The sequence below is a fragment of the Macaca nemestrina genome, chromosome 9 (genome assembly GCF_043159975.1).
Source record: "Macaca nemestrina isolate mMacNem1 chromosome 9, mMacNem.hap1, whole genome shotgun sequence".
In the NCBI taxonomy this organism is placed as follows: domain Eukaryota; kingdom Metazoa; phylum Chordata; class Mammalia; order Primates; family Cercopithecidae; genus Macaca; species Macaca nemestrina.
The window spans coordinates 55,331,887-55,347,045 of NC_092133.1; the positions used below are offsets into that span (position 1 = coordinate 55,331,887).

The 15,159-nt window shown below is 35.4% G+C and overlaps 2 protein-coding genes across 10 annotated transcripts in view; one reads left to right on the forward strand and one right to left on the reverse strand.

Moving 5' to 3' along the window:
• The window catches only part of LOC105466191 (phytanoyl-CoA 2-hydroxylase interacting protein like), a 64,362-nt gene extending 55,988 nt beyond the window's left edge, over positions 1 to 8,374 (forward strand). For both annotated transcript variants that reach the window (XM_011715215.3, XM_011715216.3), the window contains exon 5: positions 5,389 to 8,374. In XM_011715215.3, the coding sequence (XP_011713517.1) occupies positions 5,389 to 5,923 (535 nt within the window). In that variant the 3' untranslated portion in view covers positions 5,924 to 8,374. The remainder of the gene's footprint in view (positions 1 to 5,388) is intronic.
• LOC105466192 (family with sequence similarity 13 member C) overlaps positions 7,873 to 15,159 on the reverse strand; it is a 118,104-nt gene continuing 110,817 nt past the window's right edge. For 6 of the 8 annotated variants that reach the window (XM_071069568.1, XM_011715221.3, XM_011715222.3 and 3 more), the window contains 4 exons: positions 13,635 to 13,730; positions 12,073 to 12,272; positions 10,863 to 10,964; positions 7,873 to 8,060 (listed from right to left, as the gene is read on the reverse strand). In XM_071069568.1, coding sequence (XP_070925669.1) covers positions 7,937 to 8,060; positions 10,863 to 10,964; positions 12,073 to 12,272; positions 13,635 to 13,730 — 522 coding nt within the window. In that variant the 3' untranslated portion in view covers positions 7,873 to 7,936. The remainder of the gene's footprint in view (positions 8,061 to 10,862; positions 10,965 to 12,072; positions 12,273 to 13,634; positions 13,731 to 15,159) is intronic. The other 2 variants (XM_024788043.2, XM_071069566.1) reach the window with 1 other exon arrangement.

Consider the following 15,159-nt stretch of genomic DNA (forward strand, 5'->3'; position numbering starts at 1 on the left):
AGTTTTTATACTTACAGCACTTTCATGTTTGTAGAAGAAAATTTGAAGAGAATAAATAGCCCAGATGTGTGTTTTGTGTTTTAAAAGCCTTAGTGAGACTAAGGCTTTTAAAATGGCAAATGCTATATAGGTTGTAAAACTTCTTACATAGCATTCCCTATAATTTATCATTTTAAAAGCCTCACTTCAGACTCTAAAGGATTCTTAAGTTGACAGGACTATGTATGAAAAGTATTTAGGAAACTTTGTTGTTCTTTGTATTTGTTTCTTTCATACTTCTCTAGTTTCTCTTAAATGAAGATCATGGTTCCAGATTTAAATCAGCTTCAAGCTGTGGAAAATGCAACAGGAATGAGAGAGAGAAGAACACACATAGGCATCTGTGTTCTTCAAATTAAGTACTTAGCAATAGAATATATTTTTATATATTTTGATGGCGAAAAAAATATTCCTGCCATTTGTTTGAATATCTTATAAATACAGAGTTTAGTCCTTCATTTTCTCTATTGGTATTTACTCTAGAGTCTATATAATTCCTGGTAGATACCATTCACCTAATTTAGAGTGTACAGACTGATACATATAACATAAATTATTGTGCTTGTCAATTGTGGATTGACAATGACCATATAGACTCAGCAAGGAAGGTGTTTCTTTATACAGATGCTCCTTGACTTACGGTGGGGTTATGTCCCATTAAACGCATTGTAAGTTGAAAATGCATTTAATACACCTAACCTACAAAACATCATAGCTTAGCCTAGCCTCCTTAAACACTTTCAGATCACATTAGCCCACAGTTGGGCAAAATTATCTAACAGAAAGCCTATTTTATTAAAAAAAAAAAAGTGTTGAAAAGATCAACATTCAAAGTACAGTTTCTACTGAATATGCATCATTTTCACACCATCATAAAGTCAAACAATTGTAAACCAAACCATCATAAGTCAGGAACTGTCTGTATTTGTTATGTATAAAATTTGAAAACAAAAAAAAAACCCTCCATATTTCTGTTGTCTTTGGTAAGAAATACATCAAAAGAATAATTACATCTTGGATTTTAGGTTTATATTCCTAGTACATTGCCAACATCTATTTTAGGTGGCCACTGGAGGGCAGTATTTCTCTGTGATTTTTCTCTGTCCCTTGAATGGGAACTGGCCTTTGTTTTTAGGGCCTTTAATGATCTAAAGTTTGCTTCATCTGTTTTCAAAAATGCTTCCAAGAATAAAAATAAAAATAAAGACAGAGTGCCTAGAAAATGGATAATTATTGTGTATATTGCATGATTTTACTCCCAGCTACCAGTATGAAAGCTGTGTTTACTAACAAGAAAATTTACCTTTGTTAAGTTTTCCATAATGATAGTTATAAAATCCATGTAAAATATGTCTTGGTGCAGTACGTATAAATAAATATACTTTCCACAGTGTGGTATAATTTTTCGACATTGCTTTTTTAAGAAGCCTTATTAAAAAGTAGTAGACATTGATTTCATGGATGTTGATTTTTTCTGTCATTAACTCTAATGAAGACACATTTCCTTGATTAAAATCCATTTTAAATATCATCTTGTTATTCAGAATGCTTGAACAGAAAGGAAAATTTAAATTACTGGATAAACTTTCCAAAGTTTATAATCCATTTTAAATTATGAAAAACTGGATAAATTCTTATTCAGTCCATAAGGAATGAACTCATTTTGACCTCTTCCTCTAGAAATGAATTCCTAAATGAACATTGCTTTCCCATACTCCAAATGAAAACACCACTTTCTCTCTTACCCCTTGTTCATATTCACTAGGTAGCCTAATTGTCCTTAAAATACTCCTTTTATATCTGAAGGGTTTCAGGAATTCACTGAGATTGGTAGACATGTGTGGGAATTCCTCTACCTCTGGTGTCAAATTGTATATCCTCAAAGTGCAGGTCCTAGTACACATTTTCTGTTTATATATATGTTGCTGTTATTATTTCATGTAATTGCACTTAGAGATCCATGTAGGACACATATATAGATATTTGGATTTTGTTAATGAGAATGTAACCAAGAAGAGACATTTTGAACAGGGAAAGGTTGGAGTAAATACTCTTTTCCCTATTTCTCCCACATTTATCTATTGTTTACTCATTCATTCAAGAAACAGATTATTGAGCACTTCAGTGTTAATGGGATACAAAGATGTCTCTTTTGTCTGTGCCAATGAGCACAGACAGAAAAGAAATAAAGAACACCAGAAAGTCTGTTCTCTTTACCCACAGGATCAGGAAAGAGACTGAGATGTCTTGGAATACAGAAACCTTTTAGACAATAACCACCATACCCCAGGCAAACAGTATAGAAAAAAAAAACAAAAAAACTGTAGTCCCTCATGTACCAGCCAACGCTAAGTGGGGAACCTAGACCTCTATCCTTTTACATCTATAAGAGGACATCCTTCTCCCTCCATCCTCTGCTAGGGTGGTATCAGAGAAGCCTGAATAGGGAACCCAGACTTTCCACCACTGCCCAAAGAAAACGAGGCTTGTCCTCATAGTATGTGAAGCCACATGTCAAGTAGTAATGAGACACCCCTTCTCTCTCTGACCTAGACTATGTTAACATAGGCCTAGTGGAAGCCTAAACTCCTACCTCCTCCAAGTAGTAACTGACCCCCCTCCCTACCCTGTGTCACTGGAGACTGAGTAGGAAACCTGGACTTCTATCCCCATCTGACATCAATGAAGTGACTACCCCATACTCTTCACCCACTGGTAGATAGTCAAGAGGAGTCCTGCTAAAATACTAGATTTAAATCTGATCCAAAATATAATCACATAAAACTTAAAATGCCCAGGATACAAATGGAACTCATGTATCACACCAAGAACCAGGAAAATCTTAACCTGAATGAGAAAAGATGATCAAAGATACCAAAACCAAAATAATGCAGATCTTGGAATTATCTGACAAAAATATTTAAGCAGCCACCATAAAAATAGTTCAACAAGCACACACTAACACACTTAAAACAGATAAAAACAGAAGCAGCAAAGAAATAGAAGATACAAAGAATTAAATGAAAATTTTGGAACATAAAAACACAGTAAGTGAAGTCAAAAGCTGAATAGACTCCATGGATTCCACAGCAGATTCAAGAGGACAAAGAGAAAAAAATAGTAAACTTGAAGATAGAATAGAAATTACCCAAATTGAACAACAGAGATAAAACTCACTGAAAAAAAATATATCAGTCTTATGGACATGTGAGACTATAGCAGAGCTAATATTCATGATGTTAAAGTCAAGAAAGAAAGGAGAAAGAGGGTGGGGCTGAAAAAGTATTCATAGAAATAATAGCCAAAATGTTCCCAAATTTGCCAAATAACATAAACATACAGATTCAAGCTGAGAAAACCCTAAATGGGATAAACCCAAAGAAATCCATGCCAAGATACATTACAAACTGAAAACTGCAGGCCAAAGCGGGGGTGGGGGGGGGAACATTGAAAGTGGTGAGATATAAGACACCACTATATAAGGAAAAATAAAACAATTTGAATGGCATCATCATCAGAAACTACCTAGACCAAAAGAAAGTGACATAATATTTTCAAATGCTGAAAGAGCACTGTCAACTGAGAATCCTATATCCAGTGAAAATATCCTTCAATAATAAAAGGGAATTAAGATATGCTCAGATGAAGGAAAACTAAGGGGATTTGTCAACAGCATATCTATCCTAAAAGAAGTTTCTGAAACAGGAAGGAAGGAAATAATAAAAGAAGGAATCTTGGAACATCAGAAAGAAAAAAGAACAGTACAAGTAAAAGTATAGGTCACATCCAGGATAACACACTACATTTATTTGTTGTTTTTCCGTATTCTCTTAACTGTGACAATTTTTTGGTCTTTCCTTGAATTTGCATTTTTAATAAACTCCCTAGGTGGTTTTCAGGTGGTAGAATTTGAGACCCATTGCTGCTAAATTCAGAGGCTGATCCAGGCATTTCACTGACCCATAAACTCTTTAAGAAGCACGTTGACTGGGGGAACTTTCCCTTACTTGAGTAGTAGCTTGAACTTTGCTTCCCAAGTCATGCTGGTCAGGGACCCAGAAAAAAAAAAAAAAAAAAAGGCACACTTGGGGAATTCTGGAGAGAATTTAACAAAACTACCCCTCATAGAGGTGTAGTCAGGGTTAAGGTAACAAACAGGGGATGCTAAAGTAACCAAGAACTAGCACTAGCAAGAATTGAAAAGTTTTACTCTTCTTGGGAATTAAAGGGAATAGGAATTCATCCAGCAGTAGCAGTAGTCAGAGATACACAGTTATGAAGAACCCAGCCCTGCCAGAACCACAAGGCCCCGAAGCATGGAGGAAATACAGGAAGACACACCCAAAGCTTTACCTCCTACTACTCTATATACTACTCTATATATGCTGGTGCCTCGCATTGGTAGAACTGAAATGGAAGGGACCAAGAGATAAGGAACTGAGTGATAGAGTCCCAAGCCATAGTGGAAGACTGTGGTGGAGAATGAATGGATCTGGGGGTGAGGTAAAGGGGGAGTAGCCAGCACTGTTTTAAGCAAAATGCCAGAGAAATAACCTGATTACTGTCCTTGGGTTAAAAAGCCAAAACGAGCTGAGTGTGGTGGCTCATGCCTGTAATCCCAGCACTTTGGGAAGCCAAGGTGGGCGGATCACAAGGTCAAGAGATCAAGCCATCCCAGCCAACATGGTGAAACCCTTTCTGTAGTAAAAGTACAAAAATTAGCTGGGTATGGTGGCGCATTCCTGTAGTCCCAGCTACTCTGGAGGCTGAGGCAGGAGAATTGCTTGAACCTGGGAGGCAGAGGTTGCAGTGAACTGAGATTGCGCCACTGCTCTCCAGTCTGGCAACAGAGCGAGACTCTGTCTCAAAAAAAAAAAAAAGCCAAAACAAAACACTTTTGTGCCAGTATAAATGGACAGCACTCATTTTATGACTAAATCTATCATGCGTTAAAGAAACATTCAATATATTTAACTAACAAATAACTTTAGTTCAGTTTTCTCTTCACAAAGCCACTTCTGAAACCTAGTTGGCACCTAATGTATGTGTGATTTTACCAGTAAGGTTTCTAATTCCAGTTTGATTTTTCTGGTCAGGAAATTTACATTATTATGTTAATTTAATACAAAGTCTCCAAGGCTTGTAGCAGATCATCCCTACCTCAAGGTCAAAGCTAGAATTCAGCCATCTATAGGTAATATGTCAAAAGATGCTGTCCCCTTATTCTGATAGTAAGAGGGGTATTCAGGCCTTTAACAGTAGATGTTTGACTTTTAGGCCATTCAAATATATAAATCAGTGGGTTTACCACTATTGTATTAAGCAGTGACCACTTGTTTCCTCTTGCAGAGAACATCATGGGAATGCTATGCAGCCCTCTGTCAAGGATAACAGTGGTAGCCATGGCTCTCCTATCAGTGGAAAACTAGAAGGCATCTTCTTCAGCTGCAGCACTGAATTCAATACTGGAAAGCCACCCCAGGATTCACCTTATGGAAGATACAGGTTTGAGATTGCCGCAGAAAAACTTTTTAACCCCAACACTAACTTATACTTTGGGGACTTCTACTGTATGTACACTGCTTATCATTATGTGATTCTTGTTATTGCTCCTGTGGGATCACCAGGAGATGAATTTTGTAAGCAGCGCCTTCCTCAACTAAATTCTAAGGATAATAAATTTTTGACCTGTACAGAAGAAGATGGGGTGCTGGTTTACCACCATGCCCAGGATGTCATTTTAGAAGTCATTTACACTGACCCTGTGGATCTTTCTCTGGGCACCGTGGCAGAAATCACTGGTCATCAGCTCATGAGTTTGTCTACTGCAAATGCAAAGAAAGATCCCAGCTGCAAAACCTGTAATATCAGTGTTGGACGTTAATGCCCACTTTTCTTATTCTTACTCAGCCCCTTTTCCTCCATTAGGAGCATTGGTCCTGTTGTCCATTTTCATCACCAGATGTTTTCCACTGAAGCATGCACATGCCACTGTCACCAAAAACGAACTACCACTTTCCAAATTCCATTCAGAGCCATTTTAGTGTTTTCCTATTCCCTACCCCTCCCACTACTTTCAATGATGAAATACCCTAAGTTCTCCTTCTGACACTTTATTGCCTAGATGCTGCAATGTTTTTATGTTTCCTTTATGCCAAACATAACAAAACAGTTATATAGACCGCTTTAGCAAAGTACACAATAATGGCTTATAAATGGTGTTTAAATATGCATTCATTTTAATCTACTGAACAAATATTGGGATAACTCCAAACCGCATGAAAGGGTGTAATTGCAGCATGAGTTAAATCTTGAAGCCTAGAATTGTCAGCACTTCCAACTTCTTGTTTGACAGTGTTATTTATGTTATTTATATTAGCTAACAGGAAACAACTACTGTGTTTCAACATAATAAATATAATAGAAAAATATTTTATTTGTATTGTTGTATAAAATATTTACAATCATATAGAATATATAGAGTTACATTTTAATAGCAATTGTGTACATGTCACGAAACCATTTCCCTTATCAAAGATGTAATTTGTAAACCTCAAATAGTTGTGTATCTGTCCTGTTACAAGTAGATGACTTCAATTAAACAAATGTATGAAGGACATTATTCTGATTCATAAAAGTTATAAAATATTAGATAAATACAGAGAAAACAATAAGCCTCTGAAATAGTCTGTTTCTGAAATAGTCAATAGTCTTCCCATCCAAACTATAAGAAAATGTGAATTTCTTCAACATCATACTTAAATGTTACAGAAAATAGAAATACAAACAAGGTTGGTACATGAGGGAAAATGTTGACCTTTTACTTCCTTTTACAAAAATGAAAATAATAAACATGTTTTAGTATAAAATAACACAAAATGATATACACTAAAGTTGATGAAGCAAATAAATATTCTGGCTTCTTTTTCAAGGTATCAGGGCAATTTCCAAACCTTTCATTTTGTACAGAAGGAAGAATAACTACAGCTCATGGGAAATGTTTTGACTTTACAAAGTATAGATGTTGGAACATTAAGAAAAATGTATATTCCCAATGAAAAAATAGTTATATCGTCTTATAGTAAACAAAAAGATTAGCAATAATACTATGGACATATTAGATTATATACTGCAGACACATATCTATCCAAAATACCTATTTTAAATTTTTAATACAATATTTTATTTTAATATAAACATCTGTCAGTTATAGACAAAGATAATAATTCACAAAGTACATGCTATCAGAATGAACTTTGGTAACCAGAAATGTAAAATTTCAAATACCAGATAAAATAATGTGTTATTTTTATAGAGAAATAAAAAAAATAGCAGTAACACAATCTAGGTTATTTTAGGGTACTGAGAGCCTAGCAGACTTAAGGGACAAGGTAGTAAATGTTTTATCACTCAAAAATCCATTAGAAGTTTCAAATAAATTACTTTCTTGCTAGGTACATTCCTTCCTACTTGAAAAGCAGAATTTCTTTTCCTCCTCTGATTGATTTTTAAAAATCATGCTCTTTTCCATACATCAACATAAACAATCTTTGGATACTAAATAAACTTTCCCTAACAAGCATCCTAGCTATGTTATTTAGATTTGATAAAATATTAGACATTTTTTAAAATACTTGTATTGACTATGAGTTTTCTGCTTGGCATGGAGGACACTGAATTTTTTCCCAATTATAAGGCTACCTGTTGTATCCTTCCCCCCATTTAAATCCCTTCTCCTTGTATATAATTAAACTTGCTATTCCTTCTTGAAAACAGCTAATACTACCACTAAAGTGCTTCCATTTTCATTGTGTCAAAACTACTTAGCAAGGATGGCAGAGGAAAATAAACTTTACTTTATATCATGGGTGAAAGTGATCATAACATTTCCTGAACCTCAAATAGTTTTGGCCACATCTTGCTTGCTGATGAGGACCTCTAATAGTCTCAGTTTGGCTTTTATGTGCTTGTATTCGTAATACTCATCTGCCATTGGTATCCTATCTTCCTTTTGTGGACTTCTGCAAAACAAAAATACATTTATTAGTTCACAATGAATCAAGTCATTATTAAATATTCTTTTATAATTCATACATGAGAAAGTATACTGTGACAGCTTCCACTTGGTTTTTGCATCATGTCTTCTTTTCCTTCCCTTTCACCTTCATTCACTCCTTCTTCCATGTGTTACTAAACTTCTAAATAACAGTAACCTTTGAAAACTTGAATGTCATAAGTGTTTTGCAAATATGTGGCTAGTGCTTAGACTTACAACAATGGAGTAAGTGAAAAGATCTAAGGAGAAACAAACAAACAAGAAATAGAACTTTCAAGGCATTCTTTGTCCTGTCATTCTTCCGTTATCTGCCACAGCCCTACACCTGTACAAAATGTTCAGCCTTAATAGAGTTGTCAAAAATTTTAACCTGAAAATACTACAGAAATTTCATTATAAAAATCATTTATAAACTTATGGTAACAAGAAAAGCATTCAGGGTCTGTCTTACAAACTTGAAACGTTTCCAGATTGTCTTGTAATTGTAATACCTATCTCTGCTAATATGTAGTAGAACCACTGAGCTGGTCCTTGATTGAAGTAATTTATGAGAGTCTAAATCGTGGTGGTTCTCTTCTGTACACTAATTCTACTAAAGCTAGACATGTAACAATGCATAGATTTTTATACGTATGCGTACATATACTCTTGCTGTTTACTTGGAAGAATAACTTGGTAATATCAGGAGTTAAAACCATTTGCCTTCCCACAAAAATATGTTGTCAAGATACGTTTTCTAAAGGGAATAATTGTGACAGGGTCTCAGAAGACTCTTGTTTTCTTGGTTAATAAGATAGCCAATTGCTTTGAAAACATTTCCACCCAGGACTTTGAAATTCAAGGGGTAGAGGACACAGATATAGTCACCACAATTACAACTGAATATAACCACAAATATTCTCTAACATTAGTATGGCTGAAACCAGGTAAATAGCATATATTTAATGTTTTATCTTTAGCTCCCTTCTATTTTTCCCAGTAATGATAAAGAGATATTTCTATCTCTTACCAAATAAAAAACAAGCTAATCTATACAGATTAAGAATATAGTATCTACTTGTATTTCAACACTATTTATTGCCCTGCAATTTCTAGTACAGAACTCAAAACAGTATACAAATCCATAGACAGCATTCTTCTTGACTATTGTCTAAAGTATATAACATAAATCCTTTGTCTTCATTCTGTGTTATGAGTCAAACTTATCATAACTGGATGTCTGAATATCACCTTAATTTGTATAAATAGATCTAAGTAAAGAAATTGTCTAATTATTACAGAGAAACATTAATAATCCATTATGTAATTTTGCCTAGTTTTGCATATTCCATTTTGGCTAATAAGAGTGCTTTGACAAGGATGGAAAGTTTTGCCAAGTCTTTCCTGAAGCAGTTTCCCCATTATATAAAACATACTAAAGTTCTTAGCACAGTTCCAAGCTCATAATTATTAATAATAATGTAATATCTATATGATTCTCATGCCTCTTGTATGGCAAATATTACCAAGAATATTTATAGTGCCTTAAACATTTTAGTAATCCATTTGCATGGTTATTTTACCTTACTGATACTTAGGCCTTCCCAATAAAATGTCTTAGATAAACAAAATTAAGGTCCATATTTCCTAGCCACTCAACTGTTTGATTTTAGTTGTAAAAGATCATCACTTGTGCATTTGGTTGAAATATATCACCACAAGGGGGCATACAACTTCATAGCCATATATAGGCTTATCTGAAGTGGGTTTAAGACTCATAGGTGCAGTGGAACACCATACCTAGAACATAACTAACTTCCCTGTATGACAAAAGCATACCAAGTGGCACTGCAGATCCACTAGGCAGAACTAGTAGCACACTGGGAAGTTCTCAAACCCCTTAAGATAGATTCCTGGGTTCAAATTGCTAAAAATATAAATTTATTCAGGGAACTCAAATTTATGAAATGAATGTATGCACATCTTAAAGTGTCATTTCTCATATGTAATGACTGTTTAGATTTAGAATATTTGATAACATCTCCACAAATATTTCCCTGAATGAAAAATTCCCATAGAATACCTTTAATCCAAAAGAGGCAGAGATCAGGAACTTTATAGTGCAAGTCACATATTTATCCAAGGTATAATAATAGCAGACAGTCCAGACAAAGTTACTACTCCAAGGAATGTTTTACAAGGAATGTTACATGAACATTTTATAAAAGAAAAAAGAATGGAAAAGGAAAAATAACAACAAATGCTTTATGTTCTAAATTTATGAGCCACATAACATTTCTCACTAGATTAGTTAACATCACCATAAAGGTAAGTTGGACTTTTGCAATCAACTTGAAAGGAAGATTCCAACTAGAAAATAAGTTGATACATCTGTGTTGGCTGAATGCAAAAAGCTTTTCACTCAGTAGGTCCAGTCCCAAAGAATATCCTGGTAGGCTAAAATGGAAAACCTGCCAGGGACTAAGGTGAGTAGACCACACAATTCATGTATTTATGTTGAGATTTATTGTGCAAAGTTAGAGATTTTTAGAGTTTAACTTCTATTTTTTACAGATTGATGTCATACCTGACAGCTACCATGTCCCATAAAACATCCCTAATATTGGCAATATTAGAATGTTGCATTGGACAAATCCTGAGTCTAAGCCAGTGCGAAAATGATACACATTTTGTAAAAAGTCACCGTTCCTGCAAAAAATTGCAGGTCATTTTTAACAGTAATTCTCTAGGAAGTATTAGCTTTAAAAATCTCTCTGCCCACACGTACCTTCCTGTTTGTTTAAAAAACTGTTCTTCAAATTCTCTTAAGGCTTTCCGCAGTCTCTTCTTGTCAGCCCTAGTTTCTCGGAGATGGTCAAGAAGTACAGGCCTATATAAGGTAGAATATTTGTCATTACTGGGCACTGGCATAATTGAGAGATCATCGTGAGCAGATTTATCTGTTCAGCCAAAAAAGCATACTACGATTGAAAAGTGTTCTGAGCATAAGAGTGTCTTTTGGGTAAATATGACACACATAGAGCCTGACCATAGGCAAGCACATAAGCAGGGAAAATTACCTGATGGAAAAAATATCACAAGATATGGGAAAGGACAGACAAGAGGCAAGCAGATTGATTGAATCCACTGAAAGAACTGGAAAGGGTAACAGCAATATAGATGGATGAGGGAAGGGATATTTTGAAGGAATACTCATCAGCATTTGGTGATAGACTGAAGAGATACAGAGGAACAGCTTTTAAAGAAAATTCTATTCTTAATCTAGAGAAATAAGTGTAGGAATATTAGGAGAATGGCATAACCCCTGTGAATGAAAATAAGACCTAGAAGAAAGCTATAGTTACATTGTGAATTCTACTCACTTCATTCTACCAAGATGAGAGAAAAGTCATACACGCTAGAGCAGGAATGTGGTATACACAAGCAGACCAAACTCATGTATGGTTTCAGAGATTCTGTGAACTTGAAATTATATATGGGCTTTCTCTTAAAACAATTCTGTTGGTTTCAAAAAAGTCCAACACCCCTTGAAAAGTTAGGAATAACTCCTTTAGAATCACCACCAAAAAAAGGGTTTTCTGCTTGCTTTCTCTGATAGACACTTCTGTCAAATTAAATTAAACTAAACTAAATCTCATAATCTGGGCTGTAAGATACAAACCAAAGAAGGCCAGATTATCATGAGGAATGCCAGCTACTGAATAATGATAATAATAATGATGATATTAATGAAAATCCAAATGGCTTCTATCTGAAGGGCCATTTAAGAGACAAAGGGCAAGTCATTTGCTTACTACCAAGTGGATTTCTAGTGGAAAAACTATCTCATCTAAATGTAAGAGTCTAGGATAAAGGCCCTGAGAACTGTTGACCCACCCCTTTGAATCCAGCATTTTCAAAGGCCAGCTCTGCTTCATATGCTGGTATCAGATCAGAAGGAGTTAAGAGGAGACTCTACACTTAGGATTCATACTCACATGGTAGCCTCATGTAAATTAGACATGGAGAGAGCTGGTGGTTTTACTTCTTTCTTTTCATCTGGTAGAAGGGCCCTAACAGGCTCAGTCTCATTAGAGTAGGTGAGGTGGTCACCAACAGGAAGGTGAGATGCTGGATCTGGCAAAGAAGGTTGTTGGCTTCCCTGTGGATGGTCTTCATCAGAGTCCTCTTCCTCCTGCTTATCACAGGCAGAGTTAAAGAAAGTAAGTCACGTAATGCTCAGTGCCTCTTGAGGAAACAAACAAACAAAAAATACGGGAAGGGGAACCATAAATCAATGTCATGAAAACCAGTAGGTGACCCAAATGCCTACTGAGAACTGGGATGGAAGCAACCAAGAAGAGTTCTTCCTCAGTTTCATTAAAAACCTGCAGAAGTTAATGAGCAAAAAGGCAGCAGCCATGCTGGGCTAAAACTTAACTCACCAAGTTCATCTGTGTCTTCTGGGCCAATGAAGGCACAGAGCATTAGGATATGGTCCAGTCTGGACTATACTATCAAGTGGTTCCTCCCTTTCACTCAGACCTTCTGGGCTCCAGCTTAATACTTGTGACATGAGTTAAGATGAGGTGGACTACAGACAACTTTTATCCTCCAGAAATACCCCAAGTCAGGTCCCAGTGAGGACCAACATTCAGATACAGAGGATACCCAGAAAATTGACAAGTTCAGGGGAGAGCTATTGGAAAGCCAAAGCAAAGTGGGGTTACTCCTCAACCTGTTCTGATAATTCTTATCACAACTAGAAGATTCTCTTGCAAGAAATATAAGAACTCTACTACATTTTAAATTATGCTTCCATAATGGGAAAATTCCAAAGACTGAATTATTATTCTCTTAATGTCTTTAAAAATATGGAAGTATAATCCATCTCAAAAAATGTGGAAGTATAATGTACTCAAGCATACTTAAATTTATATTTGTTAATATTTATTCTTTTTTATATTGATATCTTGAACAAGTAACTGTTTTGATATTGATGGAGTAGGATTTGTGATGCTTTTCTAGTTCTGTATTCCCATAAATCATTCTTTACTAAAAGTAGTCTAACTCAATTTCAGTACTTATATTTTCTATTGAAATAAATCTTTTCATATCTTGTATAGTATGGTCAAATGGTACCAAAAACAAATGTTGCATTATATCAAGAATATATTGTTAATTTTCTGATTAAAGGAAAAAATTAACCAACACACAGAACAGAAAGGCTCTGTTTTGTCTAGCTGTGTTACAAATTAGAAAATGCCAAACTGAAATCTATGAATTTCTTTTCACCCAAGCTACTGAAAGCAAATGTTAAAATTGGCTCTAGACATACAAGTACTATATGTTCCTATTTTACAATAGTTCTAATATCAGCCACTGTTAAGTATAGTAATGGGGTTAGAGAAGACCAAATTTTCACTTTTTGAAATGACACCTGGCCTTGTTAGCAGTATATACTGCCATGAAGGGTCTTTTATAACTCTAGTACTACTATGTGACATCATGTTAACTACACATCAGTACAAAGTAACAGCATGCAAGTATCCTGACTTACAATTGTTGGAATAAGGGAAGGCGTTGACAAGATTTGCTTGATAATTCTGTATCGGTCATAAAGCGGCTTTATGAGGTTCTTGTCTTGCTTAGTTACCTGAGAAACATGAAATTATTATTCTTCTCTCAGACAAGAATGAAAACATCAATATTTTTAGCAGACAAAAAGCCTCAAAGTAAAGGATTATAATACTATAATGCAACAGTTATCATGAAAAGGAAAGTCATTTATTTATTTATTTATTTATTTATTTATTTATTTATTTAGAGACAGAGTCTCACTCTATCACCCAGGCAGAGTGCAATGGCATGATCCCAGCTCACTGCGACCTCCAAGCAATTCTCTTGCCTCAGCCACCCAAGTAACTGGGACTACAGGCACGCACCACCATGCCTGGCTAATTATTTTGTATTTTTAGTAGATACAGGGTTTCACCATGTTGGCCAGGTTGGTCTCAAACTCCTGACCTCAAGTGATCGGCCTGCCTCGGCCTCCAATTATAGGTGTGAGCCACTGTGCCTAGCCATAAAGTCATTTACAAGATACTGTATGTAGCACATGCCAGTTTTTTCTTGGAAAAGTTTCTTAAAGCATATGTCCAAGTTTAGGAATGTGATTTTTGGAGGAGTCTGAAATGCATACGTGTTAGGGAACCTCTTCCTTAATGACTTTTTCATTCTTAAAAAACCAGTCCAGACATTGATTTTTCTTCTGAAACATATATTTTATCTAGACTTTCCCGATTATATGTAGTCACAAACACCAACGTTGTACAGGTCTTCATCACTACATGCTTGTATTATATACTAGGTTATGACTAGTTGTGATATAAATGAAATTATTTTGGACAAAACATTTAACTTCTCTGAGTCCTCAAGTTCCTACCTATACAAGAAGGAGGTTGGAGTTACCAATATCCTTCCATTAAAAAAATGTATAACCTCTTGATCCACTAATATATTCTATACCCCTCTGCTGTAAGACCCATCCCTAATCACTATTTTCAGTGGATCACATTGTGCATAAAAATTTAAATAGCTTCCTATCTATCTATCTATCTCTCTGTCTATGTATCTGCCTATTTATCCAAAGTGACCAAACTCCTTTGCTTGTATTGGTTTTTTTCCTGCTTTTTATTCTGCATTAATTTTCTGCATGTCTAGTAAACATAGCTTCCTACTCTAGTCCAGTGATATACACTTGGCAAGTAGTTGGAAGGGAATAGTAGAAATAACTCATGGAATAATCACCCAGGCATCTTTTATCAAAGTACACACACCCACACATGCCAGATAGATCTGCCATCCAGATCGGTCTCCCTTGAAAGAAAAGAAAATGTCTCAAACATGTGTTACACTTCCCAGTTATCCTCATGCTCACAACTCCCATCCCAATTGCAAACCATTCTGGCCCATATTGATCTACCTTTTCTCTCAACTTCTTATCTCATTATCTGAGTCTTAACTGTTTTCTTTGTTTCAGTATTGTCTGCCCAAATAAATGATTCTTGAGGAGAGAGATCGTA